General features: G+C 37.1%; 1 protein-coding gene across 5 annotated transcripts in view; it reads right to left on the reverse strand.

The window, feature by feature from the left end:
* The window catches only part of UBE2K (ubiquitin conjugating enzyme E2 K), a 63,637-nt gene that overhangs the window by 19,839 nt on the left and 29,363 nt on the right, over window positions 1-14,435 (reverse strand). For 3 of the 5 annotated variants that reach the window (XM_081092918.1, XM_081092920.1, XM_081092921.1), the window contains 2 exons: window positions 9,680-9,738; window positions 4,369-4,451 (listed from right to left, as the gene is read on the reverse strand). The exons of 1 other annotated variant lie outside the window; for it this stretch is intronic. In XM_081092918.1, coding sequence (XP_080949044.1) covers window positions 4,369-4,451; window positions 9,680-9,738 — 142 coding nt within the window. Of the gene's footprint in view, window positions 1-4,368; window positions 4,452-9,015; window positions 9,178-9,679; window positions 9,739-14,435 lie in introns of those variants that run through there. One more of the 5 variants, XM_081092919.1, reaches the window with a different exon arrangement.

The following is a 14,435-nucleotide window of genomic DNA, read 5'->3' on the forward strand; positions in this document are numbered from 1 at the left end:
AGATATTTACATTACGATTCATAACAGTAGCAAAATTAGTTATGAAGTAGCAACGAAAATAATTTTATGGTTGGGGGTCACCATAACATGAGGAACTGAATTAAAGGGTTGAGGCATTAGGAAGGTTGAGAACCACTGCGTTAAGTAATTTGCTCAAGACTACACTGTTCAGTAAATGGCAGAACCAAGATTTGAACATTTTGAACATAATGGCTACAGAGTAAGAAAGTTAAAAAAAAAAAAAAGAAAGAAAAGAAAAGCTTATTGATTTTGAGAAAGAGAGGAAGGGAGAGGGAGATAGAGAAACATGGATTAGCTGCCTTCTGCCTGCTACTGGGTATTGAGCCTGGAACCCAGGCATGTGTCCCAACTAGGAATCAAACCTCTAGAGCAGGGGTGGGCAACCTTTTTGTGAGTGCGTGCCAAAACCAGCAAAATCTCTGACTCAAAATTCTTCTGCATGCCAACTCTAATTTTTTGAGAACATGTTAAGCCTACTTGATATCTCTTAAGGTGTACATATGTGGAAAACCTTGAAGAAATAATAAAATTCATTCAAGCGACAAAAACACAGTATATGATGATGAAAAACACATTTATTTTTTAATGTATACATGTTATGTAAAATTATTTATTTATCTAAGATGCACCTACACTAAATTTATCTGAAAAATAAAAAAGTCAATATTAAAATAATTGTAAAAACCAAGATGGCGGCATAGGTAAACACCAGAGTTTGCTGCCTCGAACAACCACTTCAAAAACACAACTAAAAGACAGAATGGACATCATCCAGAACCACAGGAAGGCTGGCTGAGTGGAAGTTCTACAACTAGGAGGAAAGAGAAAAGCATACCGAGACTCACAGGAGGCGCAGTGCTGAAGTAAAATACTAAGGTGCGGAGTGCATGCGGAGTGGGCTGGCGGTTGAGGGCACGGTTGTCGTTTTCAATCAGGAGAGCGTCTCAGGCTCTAAGCTCCAGTTCCGGGCGAGTCTCTAGGGACCCAGACTCACACGGGAGAAGCGGGACTGTCTGGAATCACTCAGAACCCTAGGGCAGCTTTCTCTCTGTGGGGCTTGCAGCGATTACTGGGAAACTGAGAAGCAGAGCCTCTGAGAGCAAGACTGAGAGCAGCCATAATTGCTAACCCCACCCTGTTGATCCCGTGGGACCCGCCCCACCCAAGCCCTGCAGGGAGACTTTTGCTGGATAGCCTCAGGCAAAGGCTAGATTAGCACCTCCCTAGAGATCCAGGAGACAGAAAGCCCAGAGGTCAGAGTGGGACGATCCAGTTTGCAGCTCTGTGGAACCATAAAAGACACACTCAGGGGGCAGACTCAGTGAGCACCAAAGCCCCATCAAAGCAAGTCTAGCCCCAGAGGGGTCTCTCCAGCACAGAAGTTCTCCCACTGCAGACACAGCTGATTCTCACAGCCAATTGGCCTGGAGGTCAATTCCTCACAGTGATACCTACAACAATCAAGGCTTAACTACAACAAGACTGTGCACGAAACCCACAAGGGGGTGCACCAAGAGTGTCTACCTCAGGTAATTGGGACACTTAGCACAGAAAGGCACTCTATCGACATAGCGAAGCATAAAAAATGCCGAGACAAAGAAACAGGACACAAATGACAGAATTGGAGGAAAGCAAACTGTTGGATATAGAGTTCAAAACCACACTTTTAAGGTCTTTAAAGAACTGTCTAGAAGCCCCCGATAAATTTAATAAGGCTCTCGAAAAGACTGGTGAGACTGCCGATAAATGTAGTGAGACCCTCAAGAAATCTAATGAGACCCTCGATGTTGTGATAAAGAACCAACTAGAAATTAAGGATACACTGACTGAAATACAGAATATTATATAGACTCCCAACAGCAGACGAGAGGGTCGCAAGAATGAAGTCAAAGATTTGAAATACGAAGAAGCAAAAAACACCCAACCGGAAAGGCAAAATGAAAAAAGAATCCAAAAATATGAAGATAGTGTAAGGAGCTTCTGGGACAGCTTCAAGCATACCGACATCCGAATTATAGGGGTGCCAGAGATGAGAGAGAGCAAGATATTGAAAACCTATTTGAAGAAATAATGACAGAAAACTTCCCCTACCTGGTGAAAGAAATAGACTTACAAGTCCAGGAAGCGCAGAAATCCCCAAACTAAAGGAATCCAAAGAGGACCACACCAAGACACATCATAATTAAAATGCCAGGAGCAAAAGATAAAGAGAGAATCCTAAAAGCAGCAAGAGAAAAAAAATCAGTTACCTACAAGGGAGTACCCATATGACTGTCAGCTGATTTCTCAACAGAAACTATGCAGGCCAGAAGGGAGTGGCAAGAAATATTCAAAGTGATGAATACCAAGAACCTACAACCAAGACTACTTTATCCAGCAAAGCTATCATGGAGTTTCCTTAAAAAACTGAAAATGGAACTCCCATTTGACCCTGTGATCCCACTTCTAGGAATATATCCCAAGAAACCAGAAACACCAATCAGAAAGGATATATGCACCCCTATGTTCATAGCAGCACAATTCACCATAGCTAAGATCTGGAAACAGCCTAAGTGCCCATCAGTAGATGAATGAATTAGAAAACCGTGGTACATCTACACGATGGAATACTATGCTGCTCTAAAAAGGAAGGAACTCTTACCATTTGCAACGTCATGGATGGAACTGGAGAGCATTATGCTAAGTGAAATAAGCCAGTCAATGAAGGAAAAACACCACATGATCTCACTCATTCATGGATAATAGAGACCATTATAAACTTTTGAACAATAATAGATACAGAGGCAGAGCTGCCTCAAACAGGTTGTCAAACTGCAGCGGGAAGGCTGGGGAGGGTTGGGGGGCAGGAGGTAGGGGGGTAAGAGATCAACTAAAGGACTTGTATGCATGCATATAAGCATAACCAATGGACATAAGACACTGGGGGATAGGGGAGGCTAGGGGACTGTCTAGGGCGGGGGGATAAAATGGACACATGTAATACCCTTTGTAATACTTTAATCAATCAATCAATCAATCAATCAATCAATAAATAAATACAAAAAAAATAAAAAAATTAAGTTAATGAACATTCAAACTAAAATGTGTTTCAATAAAAGACTTCACAATTCAAAAAAAAAAAAAAGAACTTCACAGATAAGAAAAAGCTAAAGGAGTTCATCACCACCAAACCAGGATTATATGAAATGCTGAAAGGTATCCTTTAAGAAGAGGAAGAAGAAGAAAAAGGTAAAGATACAAATTATGAACAACAAATACACATCTATCAACAAGTGAATCTAAAAATCAAGTGAATAAATAATCTGATAACAGTATGAACTGGTGATTGTAATAGAATCAGGGACATAGAAAGGGAATGGACTGACTATTCTTGGGGGAGGGAAAGGGGTGTGGGGGTGAGGGAAGAGATTGGACAATAATCGTGCACCTATGGATGAGGATAATGGGTGTGGAGTGAGGGCGGAGGGTAGGGTGGGAACTGGGTGGAGGGGAGTTATGGTGGGAAAAAAGAGTAACTAATGTAATAATCTGAACAATAAAGATTTAATTAAAAATAAAATAATTGTAAATGGAAGATTATAAGAGAGGGTTTCGCGTGTCAGCAAAAGTTTTGGTGTGCCATGTTTGGCACGCGTGCCAGGAGTTGCCCACCTCTGCTCTAGAGGCATGTGACAATGCAAAACCAACTGAGCCACACAGACCTGGGTCAGAGTAAAAACTCTTAAAACACTATGTTAAGATAAAATCAGACAAAATATGTGAAAGTACTATAAATTACTGTGCAAATGAAGATACCACCTACAAAGGTACTTCTTCTTGGAATCTGAAACTTAAAATGTGCTCAATTAACACAAATTTTCACACTTTTGTTGGGTAACACCATCTAAGTCAGAGCTGATTATTTCAATACTTTTTTTTAGTCTTCACAAATATCTTCAAGACAACAAAAAATCAAATTTACCAAAATAACAAATGAAGTCCAAGACTTTTCTCAAGAGGTAAGCCAGCATCTGACATTACTTAATAAGTCTGTATTAAAATATAGACTGTGATCTCAATTATAACACATTTTCAATTACGTACTTAACTACATAAATCTTAAAGTCAATGCCCAAATAAGAGAAACTGTAATACATGGTGGGCAAAAGTAGGCTTACAGTTATGCATATGCAAAAGTTTATTCTTGCATTATTATTTATTGCATTATTTACCATATGAACTGTAAATCTACTTTTGCCCACCTCTGTATATACAGCTTATGCTTTGAAGCAGTACTCATTTAACACTCCAAATATAGTCTTGGAATTTATATGGGAGAGGGGAGAAGGTAAACTGAAAATCTCTTACCATTGATCTTTCAGGATATCCAAACAAATAGCCCCTGTGACAGAACTAATATTAGGATGCCATATTTTAGTGATAAACCGGACCTAAAAATATAAAGCATACAAGTTTTTAAGTAACAGAAATAAAACACATATAGTTTAAATAGAATTACAAGAGAAAGAAATCCTCATATTTAAAAAGAGTGCCCATACTTACATCATTTTGCCTAAGAGAAGGGAGTGGTATAGAAGAAAAAGTACTGAAGTAGTAAGCCAAATGTTATCATTGACATACATTCCTTTTAAACCTGTTAATAAATGCTCCGCCCTTAAAGAAACCCAACCATTACTAGGTGTTCACAGATAGTAAACAAACTTTTTTAGTGTGAAGGAAGGTGCAGAATAAGTTTGAAGGAAAAAGTGAGCAAAATCAGTAGTAAATGGAAGCCCAAGTAGTAAGTGGCTGTAAGATTGTTCCTAATTTTTCTGTAGTAATTTTTTTTAGCAAATTCTTTTTTTTTTTTTTAATATATTTTACTGATTTTTTTTTACAGAGAGGAAGGGAGAGAGATAGAGAGTTAGAAACATCAAGGAGCGAGAAATATCGATCAGCTGCCTCCTGCACATCTCCCACTTGGGATGTGCCCGCAACCCAGGCACATGCCCTTGATCGGAATTGAACCTGGGACCTTTCAGTCCGCAGGCCGACGCTCTATCCACTGAGCCAAACCGGTTTCGGCTAGCAAATTCTTTTTTAAAAAGAATTCAACTGCCTATTTTTATGTGCCAGGCATGGAAGAGACACTGAGGCTTAGAGTTTAACATATTGATCCAAAATCAAACAACTAGTTAGCAATAGAACAATGTACAAACTCATAAACTCTGATTTCAGATTCTAAGTCTCTAATCTTAGAACCAATACATAATAAAATTTTAAAAATAAAAAAAATCAACTCATTGCCCAGCTGGTGCGGCTCAGTGGTGGAGTGTCAGCCTATGAACCAGAAGGTCATGGTTCGATTCCTGGTCAGGGCACATGCCCGGGTTGCAGGCTCGATCCCCAGTGTGAGGTGTGCAGGAGGCAGCCAATCAATGATTCTCTCTCATCATTACTGTTTCTATTTCGCTCTTCCTCTCTGAAATCAATAAAAAAATCAACTCATTAATATATGCTCCAAATCTAAGCTAAGGAAAGAGGCTAAACAACTTGCACTTTTTTTCCTTATGACTTGGATTTGTCTATTCTACTTATCTCTAACTTCCTCACCTACTTACTCACTAACATACATGCCATTTGAAAAAGCACTTTAAGTCACTAATGGCTTCAAAACACCTAAAACTAATGGATACTTTCCATGCCTTGATCCTTTTTTTATTCTTGAAATAAAGTTAATGATTTCAACGATATCTACTTCTCTCCATTCACAGAACCACCATCTCGTTATAGGACAGTGGTTCTCAACCTTCTGGCCCTTTAAATACAGTTCCTCATGTTGTGACCCAACCATAAAATTATTTTCGTTGCTACTTCATAACTGTAATATTGCTACTGTTATGAATCGTAATGTAAATATCTGATATGGAGGATGGTCTTAGGCGACCCCTGTGAAAGGGTCGTTCGACCGCCAAAGGGGTCGCAACCCACAGGTTGAGAACCGCTGTTATAGATCATTCTTCATCTGGGTTACTGAACAATTTGCTAACTTTACTACCTTCAGTTCTGCTTCCTACAATCCATTCTGCACACTGAAACCAAAGAGAATCCTTTAAAACAAATCTGATTCATACCACTACTCTATTTAAGGCCCTTTAATGGCTTCTCATTCCTTTTGTGCAAGCCCACATTCATAAAGTGGCCCTACCTATCTCTCAAATCTCACTTCTACATCATATTCCATGCATTTGCTCCAAAAGTCATATTTTTAAAAAGTTTGATTTTTTTCTTTTTGCCTTGGGGCCTTCACACACCTTTCTTTCTCTCTCCTGTCTACAAGAGCATCCCAGTATTTAATGTGCCTCATACTGAATACACATACAATTAACATAATGACAATCCTGTTATTACAAGGCTAAACAGTATCCCTCTCAAATATAGTGCAGGTCAAGTAAGACAGGCTATACAGAGCTTATGTACAACAAACATTTCTTCATAACAGATAAAACCTCAATATTCACATCATCTTAAATTTTACCACTGAGTTCAAAATATAATTCTTATGCCAGAATTTCAGTAATTCAGACATTACAGCCTTTTGTGACTTTAAAACAAAAGTTGGTTCAAAATTATATTGGAAAACAGAATTTTAAATTACTACTGAAGATGTCAGAAGGTTTATGGTTTAAGCAAGTGAAATAATACCTAATGGTGCCTAAAACAGAGCCAGGGCTATACAATCACTTTAAAGCTATAATAATGACTTTAGAGGTTAAAAATGAAACACTTTTATTGAGAGCATTTCAGTGCACAACTTCATGGATTCCAGTTTATTCACAGAGTTGTGCAACCATCACAATAGAATTTTTTTTACCATTTCGCACCTCAAAAAGAAACCATGTAACTCTCATCAGCCAGTCCCCATTCCTCCCTACCTCGCAAGTCTGAAGCAACTACCAATCTATTTTTGCCTCTATGAATTTGGTTCTTCCAAAGTTTCATATCAATGATTGCCGGACCTCTTATTTAGCATACTCTTTTCAAAGCTCATCTATCTTGTACCACATATCAGTACTTCGCTTCATTTTTGTCTTTTTAATACATTTTTATTGATTTCAGAGAGGGAGGGAGAGGGAGAGGGAGAGAGAAAAAGAGAGAGAGAGAGAGAGAGAGAGAGAGAGAGAGAGAGAGAGAGAGAGACATCAATGATGAGAGAATCATTGATCAGCTGCCTCCTGCACACCCCCTCCTGAGGGTCAAGCCCACAACTGGACATATGACCTGGCCAGGAATCAAACCTGGGACCTTTCAGTCCACAGGCCAATGCTCCATCCACTGAGCCAAACCAACTAGGGCTTCATTCATTTTTATAACCAAATAACATTTGACTATATGGACACACTACATTTTATTTATCCATTCAATTGATGGATATTTAGGTTGCCTGCACTTTTTGACTATCATGAACAGTGATGGTATAAACACTTTTGTACAAATTATTGTGTGCATATGTTTTCATTTCTACTGACTAGAAACCTAGAAGTAGAGTTGTTAGGTCAAATGGTTAAAACTCTACTTTTACCATCTTAATCAAAGTATTTCCAAAGTACCTACCAATATTTTACATTCCCACTAGCAATGTATGAGAATTTCAATTTATAGAGGAAATTTAAGTGTCAATGCTACTGCATTTAAAAATGATGTTACATGTCCTGTTGGGTGGCTCAATGGTTGAGCATTGACCCATGAACCCATCACCAGTTCGATTCCTAGTCAGGGCACATGCCCCAGTTGTGGGCTTGATACCCAGTAGGGGGCACGCAGGAGGCAGCCGATCAAGGTTTCTCTCTCATCAATGTTTCTATCTCTCTATCCCTCTCCTTTCCCCTCTCTCTAAAGCCAATAAAAAACATATTTTTAAAAAAGTGATGCTATAGAATAAATACAACAGATGACTTCAAGGACCTCTTAGGGTGGTGATCAATGGTTAATGCTAGCTAATATTTCTGAGTGTTTACTCTACACAGGCACTGTTATAAATATTGCCTTTCATTAAATCTCAAATACCATCAGTTATTAAATACAAATTTTATGTACCCTTTAAGAAGAAAATTCTGCCAATTAAATTATGACATACATCCATTGAAAGATGTGTCCTGATTTCAGAGATGTTAAAAATGTTTCACAGAATTATTGGAATTTAATTCTTTACATGGATTAACTCCTTTAATCTTTATAATCCTATGAGAGGACTTTATAAATGAGGAAACTGAGGTAACAGTTTGCTTCCTAAAAATCACAAAACCAGTTAAAAAGCAAAAGGAAGATTTAAACTCTGGTTGACTGTTCTTGGTAGAGCAATATTCGCTGAGAGATTTTGTCCTTACTTCATCAGGATCATGGAAATAGAGCGCATGAGCTTTATGAAATTTTTCTATTGAGTTCTAGCCAAAATTCCCTCATTTATTAGGACTATTTTAAAGACTATTTCGGAAAAGGCATGTAAAATTCTTAGTACAAAGCAAGTGATAGCTGCTACTATCATTATTCAATAGTAAAAATGTAGTGGTTGAAAATAGTCTCTCTTGAGGTTTTTTTTTTTTTACATTTTTAAAAATTTTTCATTTTATTTATTTTTTACAGAGAGGAAGGGAGAGGGATAGAGAGTTAGCAACATCGATGAGAGAGAAACATCGATCAGCTGCCTCCTGCACACCCCCTACTGGGGATGTGCCCGCAACCAAGGTACATACCCTTGACCGGAATCGAACCTGGTACCCTTGAGTCCACAGGCTGACGCTCTATCCACTGAGCCAAACTGGTTAGGGCTCTCTTGAGGTCTTTTATTTCTAACTCATTTCCATTAAAAAGATTTAGGCTATGAAGTCATCCTTATCACTAAATCTTCTTTACTCATTCTAATGATAATACTGACAACCTAGATTGAATCCAGTGGATGGTAACCCAGATGAAGATAAAAATTAACCAGGATGAGGATAAAATTAAGTCACAGACCTGGCTGGTTTGGCTCAGTGGATGGAGCATTGGCCTGCGGACTGAAGGGTCTCAGGTTTGATTCTGGTCAAGGGCACATGCCTGGGTTGAGGGCTTGATCCCCAGTGGGGAGTGTGCAGGGGGCAGCCGATCAATGATTCTTTCTCATCAGTGATGCTTCTATCTCTCTCTCCCCTCTCCCTTCCTCTCTGAAATCAATATATATATAATTAAGTCACAAACATAAGATGAAAACAGTGAACATCTGTAAGTGGTCATATTGAAATTTTGTTTTCTATTTTTTTGTACTTCACTATATAACTTTCCTGTACAACAAACTACCTTTATAATAATAATAATTCAAAAAAATAAATGAAAAAAATAATTTGTGTGAGTTCTCCAACATCTAGGAACATCAAGTTTTTCCAGACCTAGAATTTAAGCCATTGTCAGATGCACCTCCTATTATTCCTGCCTAGAGCCATTATTAGCTGCCTGAGTAAGCTTGCTTTTCATCATAATTCTAGAAGCTGTCTTCCATTATCTGAAATCTTGTCCATATTAAATTTTCATAGTCAACAACTCAAAACACTCTAATTTTAATAAGCACTGAAATATATGTATTAAATAAATGGGCCAAGAGAAATATTTTAGAAGTTCATGCACAAAAATAGGCTTACAATACCTTAGGGGGGTTAAATGGATATGTTTCTGGTATTTTTATCTCTAGTTGATATCTTCCTCCTAAAAAATGGGAGAACAGAAAGATAAGAACACTGCTCATCTGAAACATGAGCAGTAAAGCCAAATATAGTGGTAGAACTTTCAAAACATGTAGTATTTTATATTCAATTACAACAAACTCATTTTAAAGTTGCAACCCAAAAAGGAAATAATCAAACGCATAATTTTTTAATTTAAAGCATACAGAATACCCATTTTATACAACTATATTAGCTTATCAGTGAATAATAGGGCTAGACATAGGTAAATACATTAAACCCACAGACAATCCAATGCCAAAGATTTAATTGGGATAATTAAGCAGTACAGACTCTGTCTCCTTTTGTTTCTTCTAGTCCACACCGACAAGAGTTGCTAAATAACTGGGGAGGTGGGAGTGGGGAAAAGAAAAATAGAAAGAAAGCAGGGAGGTATAAAGGCATTGATGGTACAGAGGTAAAGGATATATAGATTATGCTATAAATGGAAAGAATCTATTTCTAGCTGGTTCTCTCATAAGCAAAAATGTCCCAAACTTTTAACTTGTGCCCTAAATTAAATGTTAACATTGCTTGCTAAATTTTTAAAACAAAATTCAACAACAGGTACACCTAAAGACAAAACTATTGTCTCTAAAGTGGTGTACAAAATGCAAAGCTTTACAAAGAGGTTGTTCTGACCAGTAATATATAAATAGAAAGCAACATTCTGTTTTGAAGTTATCTTGAGCAATTAGCAGCTAAATACATATTTTATTTATTTATTTATTATTTTTTTTAATATATTTTATTGATTTTTTACAGAGAGGAAGGTAGAGGGATAGAGAGCCAGAAACATCGATGAGAGAGAAAGATCGATCAGCTGCCTCCTGCATGGCCCCTACTGGGGATGTGCCCGCAACCAAGGTACATGCCCTTGACCGGAATCGAACATGGGACCCTTGAGTCCGCAGGCCGACGCTCTATCCACTGAGCCAAACCGGTTCTGGCTAAATACATATTTTAAAAAGTTTATCTAGCTTCCCATACCTGGGAGAATAATAACAGCCTCTCGGGAAACTCTAAAGGGTAAAGTCTTGCACTGGATGAGAACCTGGATTTGAATATTAACTCTAAAGAACCTAATTCTAAGATTCATTAAAATAGAACATTCACTATTTGAAACTATAGCAAATAAAACTGTGCTACCAGAATATTTACATATAAAATTGTGCCTGGGATTTACTTCAAAATAATCATGGAATGATCAGATCAAAGACTGGCCAAGAGTTGAAAGCCTATAAAGCTGGCTGATGACTATATGAAGAATTCATTATACCATCTGCCTTCTATAGATATCTGAAATTTTCCATAATAAAAAGTAAGCCCTAGCCGAGACCGGTTTGGCTTAGTGGATAGAGTGTCGGCCTGCGGACTGAAGGGTCCCGGGTTCGATTCCGGTCGGGGGCATGTACCTGGGTTGCGGGCATATCCCCAGCGGGGGATGTGCAGGAGGCAGCTGGTCGATGTTTCTCTCTCATCGATGTTTCTAACTCTCTATCTCTCTCCCTTCCTCTCTGTAAAAAATCAGTAAAATATATATATATATAAAAAAAGTAAGACCTAGCTGGTTTGGCTCAGTGGATAGAGCGTCGGCTTGTGGACTGAGGGTCCTGGGTTCGATTCCACTCAAGGGCATATGCTCAGGTTGCAGGCTCAATCCCCAGAGGGGGGCATGCAGGAGGCAGCCGATCAATGATTCTTTCTCATCACTGATGTTTCTATCTCTCTCCCTTCCTCTCTGAAATCAATACAAAATATATTTTTTTAAAAAAGTAAAATAAAAACTATGTGCTAGAAGCAATATTAACTTCAAAATTCCATACATTCAACTCTCAGTATATCATGAATTCTCTCAAATCCTCCTCCTCCACTATTAGAAATAGATAGGTGAATGTGGATCTGGGAAAAATAAAAGAGCAATTCACTTGGTTCCCGTTTCTTCAAGCCCTTTTTGGTTCCAATTCTTCTTTTCTTGCTAATTCTTTTTAAGAGTCCCAAAGTAACTGATACATGAGTTGGAACTGTATGCCTGAATCAAAAAGCATATGGCAGCAGTGAAATATACAGGAAAGTAGTCAAAACAAAAGAAACAAAAAAATAAGATAGGTAAGAGATGAGTACTTGAAGAAATTTTGTGAATACAGAGATAACTCTTTATGTTCAGTTATAAATGCTAGCTTCAAATAAATCTGGCCTGAAAAATATGTAGGTTCTTTTTCTTTCCTAAGAACCTTACTTTTTTTTCTAATTTATTTCCAGATTAGTGTCTCTATAACCTTTTATATAAAGTTATTCCTTCATGAATGTCCAAAAACAATCTATTAAGAGTAGTATGAGAGCCCAGATATATAAATAATGCTGAATCCTAGAGTCCCCAATCCTATTTCTACTCCCACATCCTATTAATATGCTCTGTCTTGAATTATTCTTTTTGTCCTGAATTATTATCTGATAACTTTCAATATCTAATCATAGCATTATTTGGTATACATCAGAGCAACACAAGTAAGGGAGCTTTATAACTACACTGGAGGCCCTGTGCACGAGATTCGTGCACTGATAATAGGGGGCGTGGCCTGCAAGAATTGGCCGCTGTGAGAGTGCGGCTCATCCCTGTTACCAGAGTGGTTGTGGACCTGCACTTTAAGGGGCTACTCCTGCTGCAGGAGCAGCTGCTCATCCCAGTCAGCTGAATGGTGCTCCCACTGTGGAGCGCACTGACCACCAAGGGGCAGCTCCTGCATTGAGCATTTTCCCCCTGGTGGTCAGTGCATGTTATAGCAACCAGTCATTTCACCATTTGGTCGATTTACATATTAGGCTTTTATTATATAGGATTATTCATATTATAACAGGTTTCCCTACAAAACATTTATTTTTTGAATAACTTAATATTAAAATTTTATCATTTTTATATTCAACTTAATCCAAAGGGATGGTAAGGGATGAGATTTTTAAAAAATATCAATAATTCTACAAATTCAAAACAACTCTTAGGGAAAAAGGCTCAAGAACTAAATTGCTCCTTTCCCACTGAGCCATTATGAAACGAGAATTAAGTAACACATATAATACTGTAATTTTTCCATGGGTGTTCTACTTCTCAATCTGATTACTTTGAACACTGCATAAAATAGCTGCCTCATTATTTAACAATGATTATAAACAACTTAACATTCCACAGGTAAATTTTGGCCTTAGTTATTAAATCGAGATTTTTTAAAAAATCTCAAAAACTAGTGAGAGCCTGCAATAAATATTATCAAATTATTTATCCGTGTTTATATATTTTTAAAAAGTAGTATATGTTTATGCCTTTGAATGATGCTTTTCCTAAACAAAGTGAATACTTCTCTGCAACAGTTTTATGATAAAAATATAATTTAAATTAATCTATCTTAAATATATAATCCCAAAACATTAAAACTAATCTTATCAAATATTTATGTCTCATATAGTGGCAGCAGTGGAAATAAGCACTTAAAAACCAACCACCAAACTTGTTTCTAATTAGCAAAGAATGTTATATTTATAACTTAATCATCTTACAAATAGTGTCTATGTCCCAATTTTTTGAATTTATCTACCTCTCTTAAGGGTTGCCAAGAAAGTAGAGAACATTCTGCCTATCTAATTTAGTTCAGGAAGTACCTTGTTTATATGTATCAAACTACTGAAAGAACTCAAGAATGATGTTACTGCCCCATTATCTTTAAAACATCTGAACCTAAAAAAAGTAATTCAAGAATATTTATAATGTCTGCCTTCAGAAAAAAGCTAGTATAGTCGTCCCTCAATATCCACAAGGGATTGGTTCCAGGACATACAAACTTCCAAAATTCGCAGATGTCCAGGTCCCTCATATAAAATGACATAGTATTTGCATATAACCTATGCATATCCTCCCATGTGCTTTAATCACCCCTACTAGATTACTTATAATATCTAATACAATGTAAATGTTATGCAAATAGTTGTTATAGTGTATTTATATTGTGCAGGGAATAATGACAATAAAAAAGTCTGTACATGTTCAGTATAGACACAACCACCATACACCTAACTACATAACATACATCAGCAACAATGTAACATCCTCCTCCCCCAAATATTTTCATCTGAAGTTGGTTGAATCCACAGATGTAGAACCTGGAGATATGCAGGGCCAACACCTGCTATTAAGACAAGAACTTGATTTTTATAAGATAACAAAGATCTATTATCTAATGATTGTCAAAAGGACTAAATGAAAAGCTTCCATGAAAGCATCTGATTGAGGGCTGACATATAGGAGGCACTCATGAATAATATAAAAATTTAAATATCTAAAAATGACTCATATGAACTAGAAAACAAAATAAAATTTTATTATTTAAGATTTGGTAAGCTATACCAAAGACATTTTAGGGTCTTTAAAATTTTAAATAAAAACAAAAATATTCTAGTACTATATTAGATTCTTCTGAGGTAAATGTTCATTCTAGGATTATAGAACCACAACATTCAAAGTAGACACAACCACCACTTCTAATATTCAGTCAACCCTGATTTATTAAAAAACAAACAAACAGAAAAGTGATGAGAAATACAGGCTTTGAAGTCAAAGGCTGAGACTGAAATCCCAGCTGTGCCACTCAGATGACTTTAGACAAGTTACTTAACTTCTCTGAGTTTAAG

This window comes from Myotis nattereri (assembly GCF_964212035.1).
Source record: "Myotis nattereri genome assembly, chromosome: 1".
NCBI classification, from domain to species: Eukaryota; Metazoa; Chordata; class Mammalia; order Chiroptera; family Vespertilionidae; genus Myotis; species Myotis nattereri.